Genomic DNA, 20920 nt, shown 5'->3' with positions numbered 1-20920 from the left:
TTGCCAGTCGGTTTGCCTCAAACTCCACACTGGACCCTTCCAACCACCCCCTACCTGACTTTCCTATGCGGACAGACGCCACACTAGACGATCTGAAAACCACCCCTGCTCAGGTGCATGCTATCATAAAAAAACTTGATACCTCAAAAGCATGTGGACCTGATCTTATCCCAGCTGTGCTATTAAAAAAGTGCTCAGCCGAAGTAGCTTCAGTTCTCTCCAAACTCTACAACAAATGCCTTAATGAAGCTTGCTTTCCGGTCTGTTGGAAAACTGCTTCTGTTGTACCAGTATTCAAGAATTCTGGCGAAAGGACAGACCCATCAAATTATCGCCCCATTAGCCTCCTCCCACTTTTTGCCAAAATATTTGAGACCATAATTAACCATGCTCTAGTCCATCATCTTACAGATGCTAAACTACTGACTGACAAACAATATGGATTTAGACAAGCCCGTTCCACAGCAGACATCCTAACTGTGATCTCTGAACGTATATACCATTCACTGGACAACGCGGGGGAGGGCAGAGCGGTAGCTCTAGATATATCTAAGGCTTTTGACAGGGTATGGCATGAAGGTCTCCTCAGTAAAATCAGATCATATGGTATCACTGGTAGAATACTTAACATAATTAAATCCTTCTTAGATAAGAGAAAAATCCAGGTTGTCCTCGACGGTCGTACATCTAAACAATATGATATAAATGCGGGGGTGCCCCAGGGTTCTATCCTTGGACCTATATTGTTCCTGATATTCATAAATGACCTCCCCGACAACATTGCCTCTGAGATGGGTATATATGCTGATGACACTACACTCTATGGCAGGCACGACAGGAAGACGAATGAACACATTTCTAAAGAAATGGCAGAAACACTAGAGGAAGACCTCCAATCTGTAGTGGAATGGGGACATAAGTGGTTGGTCGCGTTCAATGCTGCCAAGACTAAACTAGTTTCATTCAATAATTACAAGAAACCCTCTCTACCACCCATAGCAATGGCCAACGACTCTTTATCTGAGAGTCCATCTTTCAAACTCCTTGGCCTAACGTTCACAGGAAACATGAGTTGGAACAATTACATTGAAGGCATTGCCAGGACCGCTGCAAGAAAGGTGGGCTCTCTCTACCGTGCTAGAAATCTACTAACACCCGAAAGTATCCTGTACCTCTATAAGGCCACCATTCGCCCATGTATGGAGTATTGCTGCCACATCTGGGCTGGTGCATCTGCTACTAGTCTCTCGCTCCTTGACAAGGTTCAAAAGAGAGTCGCAAACCTGATAGGCCCTGAACTGGCATTCTGTCCCATCGACGAAATGTTGCATCCCTCTGCCTTTTCTACAAGTATTTTAGTGGTGAATGCTCTGACGAACTGCAATCACTTGTGCCCCCACGAAGTGTGCACCCTCGACAAACCCGACAGGCTGCTAAATCCCACCCCCACACTGTAGAGATCCCTAGATGTAAAAGATCTTTTTACTCCAATAGTTTCTTCCCCAGAACCGCTAGACTCTGGAATTCCATCCCAGGTCCCTGCTTCCCCAACAGTACTGACGTGCAGAAGTTCAAGTGTAACGTGAACCGACACCTTGCTGCCCAAATCCCTACATAGTACCCCAGTAGTTGTTGCCCCTGATAGTAGCCCCCTACACCAAAGTGGCAATTTGCCTTGTTTGGGGTGAAAATGTAATAAAAAAAAAAAAAAAAAAAAAAAAAATAGTTACTTCTAGAATCATTTTTCCTATTCAATGTAAACTGTGACAAATCTATGTTAAAGACATGACAAGGCAAGAAAGAGCATGTTAAGTAACTGTATTTCCGTTTCTATTTATCTAACTTTCACCTATTCCTTCATTTTCTTTTCTAAAAGGCAATGCTCACAAAAAATACTTAGAATGTAAAATCAAATCACAGGACCAAATTAGAAAAAAAAATGTAAAATAAATACTGATGAACCAATACTAACATTTTCCATATAATTTATCAAAACCAATCTGGGAGCTTCAAGATGTAAATAAAAAACATTGCTGACTAAAAAACGAGTTTTTCCAGCTGACATCAGAGCATTGAAAAGTGAATGCTAAAAAGTTTTAAAACCATACTTAATGCAGTAGAATGCTTAAGATAATAGTGAGCTTTTAGATATCATAGCTGGATGCACATCCACATATGCTGAACTTAATAGATTGAATAGGACAAAGATGGTATAAATTTTTTGCAGATAATAAAAATGAAAAATATATAAATTTCATGTTGATTTATTCCTATTTTACTTCCAAACTTATCTTTGTCCAATCTTTATCTTGCAAACCAATTTTTATCACTTCCTTCTATGTTTTCCTCAGTCTTCCTCTCTGAACTGAACTTGCTACTTAACTGTTAAACTATATCTTTTTTCTTTAGAAGCCATTTCCTTATTTGAGACAAGATTTTTATAGGCTAGATGCTCTTCCTAACACCTATCCAGTGGGGTGAATATAGACTAGCACTTTTGTAAAGACACTGTTCCTAAGTGATTGCCTATGAAGGCTAAAGAACACTTTACCTGTCTTTTATGATCTGAAATATGAATATATTTCCAGAAAGCTATATCAATATTGAAAATAAAATTTGGCATCAAGTGGGCATCATATTTTCCAAAACAATACTTCAAAGTAAAACTCCATTATCAAGTTGGGGAAGATAAGCTCTTTTTTTCCTTTCTTCATATCTATGATTTCTGCATTCTCAAAGCTGAACCTTTTCAATCACAGGACCAATTCCTAAAAGGTTTCTACCAGACATTTTATTAACTAATATGCTTAGCCAAGGTTGATCTATTTTCACACTTGTTACTGTGACAATGGCTTTATAAAGATATAGAACTTAACCTTAACATTTTTATAGAATCTTCCAGTGATCACTTGCTGAAAGACACCACAATGAAATGAAACGTACCTTTAAATTCGTCAGGTATTTCTCCAAAATCAATTTCTGCCCGTTGCTTCTGATCAACAATTGCTTCAACCTTCTGTTGTAATTGGCGAAATTGATCAATATCCCGATCAGTTTTTAGACAGGTCTTTTGTAATCTGGATATAGCATCATCAAATAAAACTTTATGATAGGAACGCTAGAAAAAGAAAGAAAAACTTTAATCATGAATGAACAGTGGAAAATCTCTGGAAACTATCTCATCAGACATCAACTGTTCTACATCTACTAGCCAAAGAACTCTCATCCATTCTTTTAATATTGCCATATTATCAAAGTCATCTGTTCTGAACACATCTCCTTACACTGTCCAGATTTAATCTTCCTCAGAGGAAGATTAAATCAGGAGATTTAATCCTGTCTTTGATTTTATATTTGTGAATAAATGTGATTTGTAAAATTTAAAATGAAATTAGATTAGATTAATTTATTTCAAACAGTTAATTAAAAACATAAATTTAAATGTTTCAAAATCTTATTTTAAAATTAGTAATTTGGACAAATATCAACTAGCTTGCATTTTAATTTAGAAATATACATAATAAACTAAAGAGTTAAAAAAAAAAAACTCCAAAGTATTTATTGAATTTGAATTCCAATATTTTGTAAGACAAATCGATTTCATGGTAAAACCATTTATATATATAAAAGTGAACGTATGTGTGTGTGTACATTTCCCTACGCAATAACTGTCAATTTTTAGTCTACAGACTCGAAATTTGATATACAGGGTACTGAGATTTTGGAAAATCTATGTGATCGGTTTTCGGACAGAAATTTGGCTGTTAAGGGGTCAAAGTTTAATGATTTGACCTTTGAGAACGCTACCAAACTCCTCCGACAATTTTGGGTCTAAACACTTGAAATTTTAGATACAGGTTCCTTGGACATGGATCTAACTTAATAACTTGATTTGAGCCCCAAAAAAATTTTAAAGGGTCATAATAGGGGTCAAAGTTAAAAAAATTAACCAGTTTTTTTTTCTCAGCATACACCTTCAAACACTCGGACAACACCGGGCACCTATGCTAGTATATATATATATATATATATATATATATAATCTTTCATTGAATTATCTTTACAGAATATATATACTAATTAATATTTTGGTTTTAGGAACAGAATGGAACTATATCTGATGTCTGTCTTGAAATGTTAATTCAAGCCAGAAATTAGTTTACTTCTGGCAGTTTTTAAAGGCTAAAATGAGAAAATAAAAATTTATGAGTATCCAAGAAATTACTGTTTTACCTGTCATTTAAAAAAAGTCAAAGAAACAAAATGCGATAACTCAGTAATAATTTATACATACTAGATTTAAGTTGTAATAATTACAAAAATAGAACTACTTTATTAATTAATATGATTTTTAGAATATGATATTCTTAGTTCACCATGGGTATGCATGTTACTGTTTTTAAACACAATACATTACAGTTAGAGATTCACTTAATAAACGCTCCCTTATATTTATGAATATGTAACCGTAACGTGTTATATTTAAAACATGATTGAAAATGAATTTTTTTTTTTTTCTTGCGTTTTAATATAGGAGGAATTCTCCAAACAAGATGCTAATTTTTATTTGAAAGAAGCAAAGGATCACTTATACCTCATCATTTGCAATGGCAATGGCAAATTCATCACTGGAATCCAAATGTAAGTAAATATCCGTGAGACGGTCAAGTAATTTCTTCGGTTCCCAACCATATTTATCAGGATTCTTCACCTTCAGGTTTTTGCATTTGGAGCCACAAAGTTGTTGAAGATTAAAGTTCAACATGGCTGCAAGTCTATCGGCTAATTCCTGAACGAAAAGATGAAGAAAAATAAGGACAAGGAACAAGTTTATTATTTAGAAGTTTCAATCAATTTTATAAAGAAAATGTTATGCTTTCTTAGAAGCAATGAATCAATGGGTAATCGATTATACATGTTGGAAAACTTTATCAATGCACATGGTAAAATTTCTCTCTCTCTTTATATATATATATATAAACAAACGTGTGTGTGTGTGTACATTTCCCTACGCAATAACTCAATTTTAAGTCTACAGACTTGAAATTTGATATACAGAGTACTGAGATTTGGGAAAATCTTCATGACCGGTTTTTGGCCAGAAATTTGGCTGTTATGGGGTCAAAGTTCAACGATTTAACCTTTGAGAACTCTACCAAACTCCTCCGACAATTTTGGGTCTAAACACTTGAAATTTTAGATATAGGTTCTGTGGACATGGATCTAACTTAATAATCTGATTTGAGCCCAAAACATTAAATGATAAGGGGGTCATAATAGCGGTCAAAGTTTTAAAAAATTGACCGTTTTTTTTTTTTTTTGCTCAACATACACCTCCAAACACCCGGGCACACACACCCAATGCTTGCTGTTTGTGTGTTCCTTACATAAAGAAAGGCTCATGAATCTATATAAAAATCTAACCATTTTTTATAAACACTTCCACATGCTGGCAGTTTATTTTTATTACTTCATATTGAAAATGTTAATTTTAACTTTTCTTCAAAGCATAAATTGTAAACATATTTACAATTATTTTTCCTAACAAAAACATTCCCACCAGTAATATATTTCTACAAGGCTAACAACAAGGGAACACCACTAGTACTTATAATACATACAAAATGCAAAGCAGCCAATGTTTTAAATTAAAAACTTACAGGAGTGAGAAATGGGCCAATAATTTGTTCAGTAAGATAATGGAACATTTCTACTGTTTCCGTAGCTAAAGTGAGGTAGGATTTGCACTGTCGTTCATCCATAGAAAGCTGCCTTTGACGAGATTGTTGATCTTCCTGAAAATACACATACAATTACAAAAACACCAACCATACCAAATTCTAGTCAAACAAATTATGAATGGAAATTATAAAAATACTAGAATACACATCCCACAACAAATAAAATTCTGTGAACAAAAGTTTTATACCACCTTCATGTACTTTTATTAAGATTAAAATCAAGATATAATGATACTAAACCTTATGTCTAGAATTCCTTATTAAATTTTAATGAAAATTCATTACAGGATTTTGATTCTAGAAAATTTATAAAATTTAAGATTTAAAGGTCTTAAAAAAATTAAGAGAATTTATTTACATAATAATGCAAATCTGCAATATTTTATTTTATTTCCATATTATGTCCCTAAAAACTTTTAAATTTTTCAATAAAACTAATTGGTGTTTAATACTTCTAGTTAAATTTTTTTTTTTAATCCAAGATAACTTTCCTCTTCTACATAAAATTAAATATAGATCACATTATGACTCCATACACCTAGCAGCGGTGTTCAAAAATTCATAAGGATCGGTAAGTTTAGAACTTAAACATATACCTAACTTTATATAAAAAAAAAATTAAGAGAAAGGAAATATAATGTAATGATTAAATAAAGCAATTCTTATATTTCTCCTAATATATAAAATTATGTTCTCAATCGATTCAAAAGTCAGATGAAACAAATGAAATTAAAAACCTAAAAAAAAAGAAAAATCGGCTAAGGGGAATAACTCTTCTTTTTTAAGAGTTAGCATTCCTTATTTGCTATTATTTTAGCGAACATATTTAACCTAAAAAAAAAATAAATAAAAAAACAAAACATGGTTACAAGCTATAGAAATATTAAAACAAATATTAACGTGGGCAATGTCAGGTAAGTACAGCAGATAAATTAAAACTATTCAACTTCAGATAGAGATTAACATGGAAAAAAAAAGATAATCTGAGAGAAGAAAAATTATGATTGACAATTTCAATTACATTAAATAGCGAGACCTATTATGTCCTTCTATAACATACTTTCACAATATATTTGGTTATCATAGTTTACCTCTAAAATCCTTGTAGGTTTTGGTGACATGTTTTCATTCTATTGACATCTGGTGCAATATTAAACCTTACAATATTATTGCGCCACCTTTGTTTAAACTGAAACATACTTATCTAAGTACTCTGGCTAAACCAGTTTCAGAAAATATCTGGTTATTATGGGAGGAGGCGATCTATCTTCAAAACCCTTCGAGGTGTTAGTAACACATTTACATTCTGTGGACATTTAGCACTAACTCAATATCATTGTACCGTCTATATATATAAAAGCAAAAATGTATGTATGTATGTATGTATGTATGTGTGTGTGCATGTTTGGATGTCTGCTAAAAACTTTCGACAGACGCGACGAAAATTCACAAACTCGGTATCACATTGAAGCTCTATCCTTTGCTCAAAAAATTGGCCAAAAGCGTTAACTTTTTCACCCCGAAATCGACAATTTTCGACAGGGGGAGGTCAATAAAAACGGTCCTCTCGTGACAATGACCGATTCTATGCATGCGTCAAATGACGTCGTGACCAGATTTATTTTAAATAGTTGAAAAACCGAACAAATTTCATGTACGTCGCGTTAGCTCAGTTGGTTAAGGCCTTGGTTCATTATCCAAACGTTTTGGGTTCGAATCGTGGTGTGAGATGTTTTTGTTTTTTTTTCGATTTTTTAAATTCAAATATTGAACCAGTGTTATTTAAGCCATTTTTCACGTAACGTTCATTTTTCTGCTTTTTTTTTTTTCTTTTTTACTTCGCTTATTCTTAGCGACACCCAAAAACACCCGGGTACCCACCGATTTTTTAAATTTTAATATCGAAACAGGCTTATTTAAGCCATTTCTCACGTGTTCATTTTTCTGTTTTCATCGTTCGTTTGCCTTACGTTAGATTTTTTTTTTTGTTGGATCGCCGCGTAGCGGGGAAAACAGAAACTGGCTTCCGCAACTTGACGTTGCACCTGCTAATTTTGGTTTATAAACGTCAACTTAACACTTACCAATTCATCTGTTCCCGTTAGGTCGCAGGGTTTTTTTTTTCCATTTCCTTTCCACCTCAAACGTTCGGGTTCAAGCCTACCTTTATACTAAAACTATTTTTTTTTCTTTTACACCTCCAAACAACCGGCCAACGTTTTTTTTTTTTAACAGGGTTGTTTTAATCTACCCCCCCCCCACCACCAACACACACCTCCAAACACCCGGGTAACGCCGGGTACCCCCGCTAGTCTTTATATAAAACAGATTACACTTTGATTTTAGTTTGAATGCCAGGAATATGTATTTTAGTTAGGAATTTTGTGTTTGACAAAACAGTGACGTCAGACAAAATTGTTTTTTATTACTTTTTTTGCATTGCATTTTTATTGATTGGGTGATCTCTTCTTTTAAGAAAGGGGCTAGAAAGTTATGATGTATGTACAAAAATGAAATTGCTATAGCGTATTATTAAATAGGATTTTAAATGTTTAAATATAAAAAGAAAAATTATCAACTGAATAATATTGAATTAAGAATTTTACAAGAATAATGAAAAGTTCTTTAGATTTATGTATTCAAATAGCAAAAGAAATAAAAATCCCAATACCTTATATATATAACTGTTAATGTTTGTGTATGTAATCACCATACATGAAAACAAAATATTTTTATATAAAATTTTCCAGGGAAGACAATAGAAATGGCCCCGAATCTTTAATTGCAGAACTTATAAACTTCAAATATATTTTACTTTGATGAATAATTTTTATAAAGAAAATAATTATTTAATGTTTAGACACCAATATATCACTCTGTTGTGACTATGTTCTAAAAAGAAAAACATCTTTTTAATGGATCAGAAATCAATTTTATTATTTCAATATTAGGATCTATTCAATATTTTTTTGATTAGTTATATTCAGATGATGTGGAAAGAGTTTTTACTACCACTTCAGTCATATTCACCTGGAAGAAAACTAAGAACTTTTCATTATTCAGAATAGCCATTATTATTCTGTTGTATGGAATTTAGAACTGAACCATTTATTTAATCAATCGGGTAGATTGTTCTTGTTTCATATGCTACACATGGAGACAAATTTCAGTTTAAACCTTCTCAAATTCATACTAGAATAGTTCAGATGATCCTTTAGCACAATGGTTACAGGCATTGATTAGCAATTAGTTCTAAATAGCAGTTTTCTCAAAGTTGAACACTCAATCCTTACTACAGACAATAACTAAAAATAGCAATATTTAACACGTTTACCTAGTCATAGATGATTGAACATGGATGAAAAAAAAAAAGAATTCAGTTCAAACTTCTGTACAGGTTTCAGAGTCAAAAGATTCTCAAGTAAGAGACGATGTACTTGAAGATGATCAAAGATTACATCAGCAAAAACATTATGGAAATAACTAAGATCAGAATAGTAGTTCATATAATCGAAATATTTAAATTTGATTAAATTTTCAACCATCTTTTTCAGAATATTCTAACTTTTATACATACCCTTGTTAATGTTGTCCATACTTCAGTATCTTGGAGTTCTTGCATTTCATGAATTCGTTTTAAGCAATCGAGGCTTTCATCAAGCAGGAATGTAGTATCATTCATTAGCATATTAACAAATTTTACAAACTGTTTGCCTTTCCTTGGTGAAAAAAAAAACAACAAAAAAAAAACAAAGTTTTAAAATAAAGACACTGTGACTTATTGAGAAACTCAACAGGTAAATAATGATTTAAAACAAAAAAATAAAATGACATCTAGAGTATTTCGAATATTTCTTTGAAGAGAAGGACTTGAGATACTGTACAAATATTCTTCAGCTGATCTTATTTATTTGCAGACTTATCCTCATCTTTATAGTTGCTGTTTCATGATGTTTCGGCCAACTATTCCTCTGGTCTTCGTCAGGTGGTTAACTATGACAGGATAGGAATGTTGAATCTCTTAACTGTATCTTCAGTAATTACTGCCTTCCATAGTTGCTGTCTCACCACATTTTGGCCAACAAATCCTCTGGCCGGCTTTGGGTTGGATTGAAACCACTATCTCCAGACAATGTTTACCTGGAACTGTAGAGATTCAATGTCTTTATCCACTGCGCCACAGGCCCTAAAGGCAAATTATCCCATCGTGGTTAACCACCTGACGAAGGCCAGAGGAATAGTTGACCGAAACATTGTGAAACAACTATAAAGATGAGGATAACAGTCTGCAAATAAATATGCAAATTATTCATCTCAAAGTATTCCAATAAATAATATATTGTTCAGCTTATTCACAAATAGTGACAGTATGAAACCAAAGATTGGAGATTGTTCATTAAGAGAAGCAAGCAATTGCTGAAATGGGTTCTGCTTCACAATGAGTTTGTATCATTTGCTCACACAACTACACTGTAGCAAAAGTAAAGATTGTCATTGTAAAACCCAGAAATCTGTATGAATGGAATATTTTGATAGCAATAGGAATGTATTGAAATAGGAAGATAAATAGCTAAAACAATTGCAGGATACTTATATAATAAAAGATTGGAATTTCGTAAAGCCAGTTAAAAATTTAAGTAATGAGAGATTTTGGAATTTTACTTACATAAACAAAAATTAAGGTAATTACCAATAACAAAGATGATCTTCAGATAAGACTGATTTGGCTGGTAAGGCTGGTGTAAAATAACGAACAAAGAAAACAAGTTATGCTATATTCAGGGTAGAGATCAAGCAGTTAGTCAGAGAGTGGATGAGGGTTCAGTCGAGACTGACTGGAGTTTAACTTGAAAAAGATTTAATTTCTTGAGATCCAGAAAAGTGTCCAGTAGGTAAACTGGTAGATGCAAGATTAGAGAAACGAGTGCAACTCTGAGGGAAGTAAAATAAATGCTGTATATGAAAATATAACTTTGTGTATAGCGTTTTTCTTCGGAGATAAGTGTTTCATCTTAAGGACTCTTTAGTCAAGACCAACTAGTGGAAGAATGTGTTTTCTTTTCGTCTGATGAATCGCAAAGAAAAGATGTTATTCGTCCTGTTAAAAGAATTGTCTCCTGTTATGTTGTGCATCCCATTTATGAACTGGGTATTTTAAATGCATATACACCTACACACAGTCTCAATAAGCATTATATGTATTTCAGTTTACATATATATATATATATATATACACACACACACTCGCATACACATCAAGAGGCAGTAGACGAGCTGAGCCACTACACAATCGGTTATATATAGATATGCATCATTTATACAGACATTTAGAGAGATATGTATATATACAAGTGATGGGAGAATTCCAATATTTTTTCCAATTCCAATTACTGATTCCAATTCCTCATAAACCTCTAAATATTTAACTATTGAGTTGTCATTTTTCCTTATTACCATAAAAACATATGTTAAATGTGCAGATATTTTCTCAAATGTAAAAATACACCTACAACTACACAGGTGATCTATAGATTTTAGTATTACTGGTAGTTTGAAATCAGTAAATATTTATCATTCTATAATTACTACCAACAGTGGAAGATATTGTTTTTAACAAAATCAAATTAAAAAGTTTTTTAAATCAGACAATTGAAAGAATAGTTTTTTAGGCATCGGAAAATAGGCACAAATTTTTTTCGATTCCAACACCGATTCTGATACCCCAAAAAATTCTGATTTTTCCAATTCCAATTAATCGTCCCGAAACTAATATATACACATATCTGCACACCCCTTTATGCTACATGATACCCCAGGTATCATACATGGTCCAACAGCCTGCTATCTTTGCATGGCCTTAGCAACTGACTTTTTCTGTTAGATCCTTTTTCTGGATACAACATCTGACTCCCAACAACAAATTCATGTTTACTTCTACATTATTCATTGTATACCTCTCTATTCATTTATCATGGCAATGTGTGTACTTTGATTGCGATGAGAAAATAAAAAATAAACTTTCCTTTAACAACGACGTCTGTGATTTTCATGCTCTTATGTATCATTTGAGCCTCCTTAGATTTGTCTTTGCCAAACTATCCATAAGAATAAATTGTAATAATGTATGCATATATTTGATTCTTTTCTATTTTTCCTTTTAAATTTAATATAAAGTTTTAGGAATCAAAGCACCCTTCCTGGGGCTATCACTTGGGACAAAGTATGGAATAAGGACCCCAGAAGCCAAAAGATTCAAAGACACTTCTCAATCGACAACGGTTGATTATTTTTTCCGAGGGGGGGAGGGCTCTGTTTTTTTTTTTCTTTAACTTTTCACTAATAAACAAATTCAGAGATGGTGTCTACACAGTAATTTCTTGTTTTAAAATGAGTTTATTCTGTATGATTATTCAATTTTGCGATTTTTTTTTTTTAGGCATTTAAGAAAAACTTCTTTTTTTATGTAGGCTTTTTTTTTTCTTTTTTTTACATAGGAGTCACCACTTATCAAGGCCCGGAGGCCACTCAAGACTGCATTTTTATTGTTTTCTGGGCTTTCATGTACTGTTTGTATCCTTGTTTCTACTCTCGTTTTTCTCACTCACATGCCCCTATTCCGAATTCGTAGTAGTGAACCGCCATCAATGGACATTTTTTTTTTATACCAAAACAGTCATTAACAATTTTTTTTAAAGTTTCACCTATTTCAAACTGATATAAATTATTGCACAGTAAAAATAATTAACTTAAAACGAAAGTCATTTTTTTTATTTCGAATTATTTCATCAAGTCAAAATTTCAAAAGTTATTCCAACAAATTTGAAGATTGTTTTTTTTTGTTTTTTACACGTTACTTTTGTATGGAAGTTGCACTATTACTCATATGAGGAAACGTATAGCCATGTCGATGGGATGTTATTCGGACTTCAAATACTATATTATTTTGAATATTTTTACTTGCAGAGGAAAAAGTATCCTCGTATCAAATTATCTTGACAAACCATTGTCTTTTTTTTTTTTTACATGGGGTCACCACTTATCAAGGCCCGAAGGCCACTCAGGGATAAGGGTTATTGCGTGTACAGTAATCAATGAGATAGTATTGTATTAATCATTAGTATTAGGGGTCTTGATAGAGTGTCTTACTTAAGGGGGCGATTTGTCAGGAGTTTATGTTGAACTTGAAGACGTCCAAGTTGTAGTCAGGTGGGAAAAAAGGCAAGCGGCAGAGAGTTCCACTGGCGTGCAGTTCTAAGGAAGAAGCTTTGCTCATGGAATCTACGTTTGGATTTAGGCACAGATACAAAAGGATGATATCTAGTAGACATTCAAATTCTCCCTTATGAAAAGACAAACTTTTCATCTGAGGAGATCTTAGTTTTTAATAACTGCAAATTGAAACATTGCCATACAGTGTCGCATCTGTATATGTCTATACAAATAAAAATATTACTATATATATATATATATATATATGTGCAGGTCTGTATAAATTATTTCTTAATTATTATCATTTTTTTTTTTAATCTTTCTGCCAACCACTGTGTGTTATTCACGATAACCTAACACTTCAACATTGCGAAATGTGGTAGTTACAAATACATAAACTTATGGGTACAAAATATTCACGTTTTACAGCTTTATGCAAGTTTAGATATCAGTTTATAAAATAAAAACCTTTTGAAATTCTTAAACCAATGAATTTAATTTAGACATTAAAAAGAAAAATTGAAAGCTAAATTGGAAAACTATACTCAGTGACATAAGAAAAAAGAAATTACTACTTACTGAGCTTCTTCTATAATTTTTTTCTGATGGGATGGAATACCCCACATTGTCTTAAAGATGATGCTGATATGATAACGTATTGTAAATTTATCATAAAATTCACTGCTAGCTCCAGTAGTTTCAATATCTTAAAATAGAAAAAAAAACTAATCAAATCTAAAAAAATAATATGCATGATTAATTATATGTACAGGGTAAATTACCACATATAAAATCTATATAATATGTAAATTACCACATATAAAATCTATATAATATGTAAATTACCACATATAAAATCTATATAATATGTAAATTACCACATATAAAATCTATATAATATGTAAATTACCACATATAAAATCTATATAATATGTAAATTACCACATATAAAATCTATATAATATATAAATTATCACATATAAAATCTATATAATATATAAATTACCACATATAAAATCTATATAATATGTAAATTACCACATATAAAATCTATATAATATGTAAATTACCACATATAAAATCTATATAATGTAAATTACCACATATAAAATCTATATAATGTAAATTACCACATATAAAATCTATATAATATGTAAATTACCACATATAAAATCTATATAATATGTAAATTACCACATATAAAATCTATATAATATGTAAATTACCACATATAAAATCTATATAATATGTAAATTACCACATATAAAATCTATATAATATATAAATTATCACATATAAAATCTATATATGTAAATTACCACATATAAAATCTATATAATATGTAAATTACCACATATAAAATCTATATAATATGTAAATTACCACATATAAAATCTATATAATATGTAAATTACCACATATAAAATCTATATATGTAAATTACCACATATAAAATCTATATAATATGTAAATTACCACATATAAAATCTATATAATATGTAAATTACCACATATAAAATCTATATGATATGTAAATTATCACATAAAATCTATATAAGAATATGTAAATTACCACATAAAATCTATATAAGAATATGTAAATTACCACATAAAATCTATATAAGAATATGTAAATTACCACATAAAATCTATATAATAATATGTAAATTATCACATAAAATCTATATATATAAATTATCACATAAAATCTATATAATAATATGTAAATTATCACATAAAATCTATATAATAATATGTAAATTATCACATAAAATCTATATAATAATATATAAATTATCACATAAAATCTATATAATAATATATAAATTATCACATAAAATCTATATAATAATATGTAAATTATCACATAAAATCTATATAATAATATATAAATTATCACATAAAATCTATATAATAATATATAAATTACCACATAAAATCTATATAATAATATGTAAATTATCACATATAAAATCTATATAATATATAAATTATCACATAAAATCTATATAATATATAAATTATCACATATAAAATCTATATAATATGTAAATTACCACATATAAAATCTATATAATAATATATAAATTACCACATATAAAATCTATATAATAATATATAAATTACCACATTGATTGGTATAGAAAGCATTCTAGTATTTCCACCGGGTTCTGCTGGTCATCAATAAAATTCACAATTCTTCTGTGATTCAATCATATTTGGTTCAAATAAACCCCAGTCAATGCCTTCTATGTGTTTCAATTATGAATGTCCAACAGTCTTTATGGTTATAATCAGCTAACATACTTCCTAACTTCCAGCATAGCGCTACCAGATGTGATGACAAGACAAAGTAATTCCTTCGCTTTTTTTCTCATACCTATATATTCTATATTTCCTCTGTGTATGTACTCTTTTTTTTTTTTTATTACGTTTTTCCAATCTTTCTTTTTTATTTTATTATCACTGAAAAGTTTGGGTTTTTTTTTTTTTTGGTCTTATTTTTAAGATTTATTGAATTTTTTTTTTAAGAATTATTGAAAACACTTTTTAAAATATTTGAAAACTATTACAGGAATATTATATATTGGATAAGTTCTTTTTATGATGTTTGAAATTTTGTTATTTTGATTTCAATAATTTCATTTTTATACTTTCATAAGCATATATTTATTATATAAATTCAAAAAACTTATTTTTAAAATTAAATAAAACTTATTTTTATATTTTCATAAACATATTTCTTATAAAAATTCAAATAAAATAAAAAAAATTTTTTTAATTTTGTTATTAAAAGTGCAAATAAAGATTTATTTTATTTGTATAATTTTGTTCATTTTTATTGTATACTTTTAAATAATGTCCTTTTCCTATATTTTATTTCAACAAATTGAAATACTGAAGAATAGCAAAAGTGAAAAAAAAAAAAAAACGATTTACCTTGTCATCACTTCCGGTAGTGCTTCACCAGAAGTTAGGAAGTGCGTTAGCTGACTATAACTGTCTTTATTTAACCGCCATTCAATGATAAGCACACCTGGATACAATAACTCTGACACTGATTTTGGTTATGATCATGGTGACAACGGTTAAGTGGATAACAACATGGACTGGCACCTGAGTGTACCAAGTTCAAATCCAGTCAGTTCCATAGAATCACTTTCACTTAGAGATCTTAGCAACCTTCACGTGGTCCCACTTGTCAGCATGTCAGTAACAGAATCAATCCAGTTAATATGTGCACCATGTTGTCTCATAGAAATTTATTTGCTTTATAGTTCAGGAACTGTCTGGGGATGGTTTGGATATATAGTCCTTGAAATAACCCCACAAATAAAAATTAGGATGAGGTGGAGTCTGATCGAGTGAGCATAATGCGCATACAGGATCACACACCCTATTGACTAGATAATAAACAAGGGAATACAATAGTGTGTATGCGGTTATTACACACTGTAATGTATTCCTTTGTTTCTTTTCCTCTTATATCTGAACACGTTTTTATTATATTGAAAAATCTTCATTTAAAGAATCTTTATACACCTCTTTAATCCTATTATATATATACTAGCAAAGATACCCGTGCTTCGCACGGAGCTTTGTTGCGCACTCGGGTACCAAAATCTGTGGGCACCTTTCCAGTAAGTTGATGTTGTAAGAGCAACGATTGCATAAGGTGATTAACATTTTAACTACCTCTTGTAGTGACTGAAATTCAATCAGGAACTTCACAAAACATTTTCATCAAAAAGGAAGGTTACTTGATGTTACATAGTAAATTTTTCATTGAAGTAATTTTCAACTCTTGCTTAAATTTTATCTTGCACATTCAATACTAAAACCTTACCACAATCAGATCATGTCAGTTTTTCCTCATATCCATTTCTCAAACTTTTCACTGAAGAGCCTCAGGGTAAACTACATTTCTGCTGCTTTGATTTGGAGCCAGAATGCAGAGTTTTTCTGAACTTCCTGTCCGGCTGATGGAATCGTAGAACATACCGTGACTGAAGCAGTCTGATGTCAAGTCTACGCCAATGGTGTTAAATGTCTGACCTTGACTTTTGTTTATGCTCATTGCAAAACACACCTTCACAGGAAATTGGAGTCTCTGGAATTTAAATGGAAGTTCTGAGTCCGATGGAACTAAGGGGATCCTTGGCAGTAGAACGGTTTCGCCTTTGTAGGGACCACAGGAAATGGTGGCCTCAAGTACATTGGTGTGCAATCTGGTGATAACACCTCTGGTTCCGTTTGTTGTTTTTGGCGGTTCCAAGGATCGAAGAATCATGATTGGCGATCCAATTTTGAGATTTAAAATGTGTGGAGGCATTCCAGATATCTCCAAAGAGTTTAAAAACTCCACAGGGTAGTGAACAGCTTCATATTCATTAGTAGCCGAATCAACTGACTTGTATTGCTTTGTGTCTCCTGGAAATTCATTCATTATTGAATTGTTCAAATGATTCACATTGCTGTTTAATGGCGAAATAATAGCCCTCTCAGCAAGCCAATCCGGTGATTTTCCATTGTTTTGCAGGTCTGGGTACACTTTGTCTTTCAGTTGCTTCTGATTACCGACACATTTACCAAGCGCAGTTGGAATCTTAATTGTGTCAGGTGAAGAAGTGATAGGAAACTGACCATTACCGATTTGGAGAAGCAATTTTGAGAAGTCTGCTGTAGCTGTGTTATCAGAGATATAGGCTCTCATATTAGTAGTCAGTCTCTTCACTATAACGTGCCTCCAGAGATAGGATTGTTTCAAACTTGCATTGACAATGTTAGCCCTTGTGCGATTTTTAACCACTGGGAGGATTTGACGGAAATCACCGCAAAATAAGGTTGGAATGCCACCCATGGGATTCTTGTTTCCTGTGATGTCTTGCAGTGTTCGGTCAATTGCTTCATAAGCACTCTTGTGCGTCATTGGGGCTTCGTCTACAATGATTGCAGAGGTGTCTCTAATTACATTTGCCAAGGCTGAGTTACCAGTAATTTTGCAAACTGGCTGATCCATTCGATGAGTATCCAAGGGTACTTTAAAAGTGCTGTGAAGAGTGCGGCCACCTTGTAGTAGAGTAGCAGCAATGCCACTGGATGCTGTTGCAAGCACAATCTTTCTCATGGATCTAATCTTTGCAAGGATCAAATTGATTACAAAAGTCTTGCCCGTACCACCTGGAGCATCAAGAAACATCATGTTTTTGTTCATTTCACCTTGTGCTTCCAACATTGCCATGAATGAATTGTAAACTTCTCTTTGAGAATCGGTCAGTTTTTCTTGCATATTTTTTGCTTGTAGGGAAAGTTCTTCAAGATTATAAGTAACTTCACGTTGATACTCTCTCGCGAGTCTTTCATCTCTCCCTTGCGTTGGTGCAGGTAATCCATAGCTTGCCAATGGTTGACCGCACATAAGGAGAACTTTTTCTTCAATTAGACAAAGAGTTTTATTGTAGATGTCCTCATTAAAATCTGCTTCTGGATTGTTAACTTCTTGCCTGTATCTGTGAAGAATGTCTTCAGATATTACATCACGAAAAGCCATCCAGATCTCAAGAGGATTTCTTGGCTCACAGGCTGTTAAAATTATCACAAATAGGCTTCGCAAATTTGAAGGTGATTGAGTGGCACTTGCCTCTCCTACTGCTTGATGCAAGTGATGGTCATTTTCTAGAAGGCCTCGAGCAAGGCACGCTGCTCTGTATGTTTCAAACACCTGACCATTGTATGCTCGCAAATTTTGAAATGAAGTTGGACCAGCAACCTCATTGAGCAACAGGCGTAAGAAATAACACTCCCCTGCTTTTGGACTAATCGTGTAGATTCTCCCAATGCATGGTGCCTTCCATACATCATCATTTTCAGTACCTTCAACTTGTACCCCACGCATTCTTCTCATCCATTTCTTTGTCGATTTGTTCCAAGTGTAAAACTCAGGGACTTCTACGTATTTGAGACCCCTTGCAAAGTCATCCTCATGGCAGAGTTGAAAAAATGCTGTCAAAGTTGTGGCAGGCGGTGGACCTTGGGCTCGTTCCAGAGCAGTATCAGCTGAGAACATGACATGCTGCCCATTTTCAAGATGAACAGAAAGTTGTACAATTGGGGGGAAATGTTCATGGATGGGATGTTCCAATATCCTCCAGGCCGCCTCTGAACTGCCGACATACCTTGCATTCTGGAACTGCTGGATCTCATCCACAATGTGACTTTGTACTTGGCCTTGTTGGTTAGCTGCTCCATCAGTTCTTTGTAGTTCAAACACTGCTTGATCACATCCTTTATTCACGTATTTGAGGAAATAAAGGATGCTTTGGATCGAGCTGCAAATTTCTACGTTAATGTGAGCGTTGAACTGCTGAAGGAGGACCTTGTTGTACGGAACAATCCACTGGTTTGTTATTTCTTGATTAACATACCGACCATTTCTCTTCATCCTTATTGTACCAGTCTGGCCTCCATCTTCTGGTTTTCTTCGCCTGTACTTGGGGTAAGAGTCTTGGCCTTGCTCGGTACACTGAAGAAATTCTTTTGGGTATTTTTTGGAACATTTGTTGTCAATCGTACATGGACAATTTGGATTAAATGGTCCACAAGGTCCATGCACCATATGTGCCATCACTTTAGCATGAAGATCAGGATCTTCCTCTTTGTCAGGGATCTCTGCAGATATGCAGAGATCCATTTTTTCTGGTAGAAGTTTGTCCTCTGGGGCCTGCCAGGTGAGGATGTGTGCATGCGGCAGTCCTCTTTTTTGATATTCAATACTGTACAGGAAAGCCCTCAACCTGCCAAATCCTCCCTTTTTAATAAATTCAAGTAACTTTTTTAGCTTCTGCCTGAAAACCCTGGCAACAATATCTGGACGATCCTGAGGGTCTTGCCCTTGAAGACAATTTTCTGTAATTTCTGTCCACTTTGGATTTGTTGTGAACGTGATGAAGAGGTCGGCTCGGCCCATTCGCCGAACATATGCCATGGCATCACTTTGACGCTCAAACATGTATCGAGGGCCTCCTGTATAAGTTGCCGGAAGAACAACTCGTTGACCAAACTGTTCTGGATTCCCATCCTCCCTAAGAATTGAATCTCTCAAGTTGCTATAATTGTCAGCTCTCAGGGTCTGTTGCTCACGCCTCAGGAACTGTAAACGTTCTGTTTCAATCTTGCAGTACACATCCACCAGCCATTGTTGAAATAGCCTTCGGTACCAGAGAAAATAGTTTCCAGGCCGAGTCATTAAATGGTACGAATAAAATTGCTGTTGGGTAAATTTTCGCCCATTGGATGCCTTCATGTAGATGTTGTAAGATGGAGAACCATAGGGGTACATTAACGGGTACATTAAAGTATCGTAGAGGGGATGTAGTTCGGAGATCCATTTTAATGTATCATTTCTAAAACGCAAGACAATATCCCGGTTAGCTGTTGGTTCATTCTCCATTAATATTCCAATCTCATACGTTGTTGTTGGAGCATTGAATCGCCGTGGATGCTCTTCTTGCGGCCTTCGGTCTTCCCTTATGACAACTTTATGTTCTACCAAGTGTTCTTCTTCAATCCTCTCCTTTGTTGTTTTCAGCTGACAAATGAAGCTGTTGTTCTCATGTAAAAATTCAGTCAGACTTTGGAGAATGTCTCTATTGAGTCTACTGTCACGTCCCCGATTATGTAGTTCCTCTTCCAGACTATCCAAGAAGTAGACTTGAATAAACTTTGCTGTTTCATCTTCAGGTGGTAAAAGACTCCCAATCTGGTGGCAAACCTGGCCTCGAATTCTAAAAGAAGGATTCCACCCATGTACTGCCACAATTTTGTGACCAAATGATGTCATTGCAAAACAATTGTTATAACTGCGTAGATTTTGCAGAAAATCTTTAGAGATGGGACCATTGCCGGAGAGCAAATCTTGAAGCAACTGAGGCAGTGGTGGAAAGCTATCAAGCACAACTTTGCCAGAAGAA

The 20920-nt window shown here is 33.1% G+C and overlaps 1 protein-coding gene across 1 annotated transcript in view; it reads right to left on the bottom strand.

Annotated features, from left to right (window-relative positions):
• LOC145268430 (ubiquitin conjugation factor E4 B-like) overlaps positions 1-20920 on the bottom strand; it is a 131578-nt gene that overhangs the window by 17104 nt on the left and 93554 nt on the right. Inside the window, exons 20-24 of the mRNA XM_080123992.1 lie at positions 13530-13656; positions 9319-9460; positions 5661-5795; positions 4595-4789; positions 2944-3118 (exon numbers count right to left, since the gene is read on the bottom strand). Of these exons, the coding sequence (XP_079980118.1) occupies positions 2944-3118; positions 4595-4789; positions 5661-5795; positions 9319-9460; positions 13530-13656 (774 nt within the window). The remainder of the gene's footprint in view (positions 1-2943; positions 3119-4594; positions 4790-5660; positions 5796-9318; positions 9461-13529; positions 13657-20920) is intronic.

This window comes from Euprymna scolopes, chromosome 4 (assembly GCF_053919585.1).
Source record: "Euprymna scolopes isolate OS-2025 chromosome 4, ASM5391958v1, whole genome shotgun sequence".
NCBI lineage: Eukaryota > Metazoa > Mollusca > Cephalopoda > Sepiida > Sepiolidae > Euprymna > Euprymna scolopes.
The sequence above is the reverse complement of the archived record's forward strand: the minus strand, read 5'-3'. Positions and strand labels throughout refer to the sequence as shown.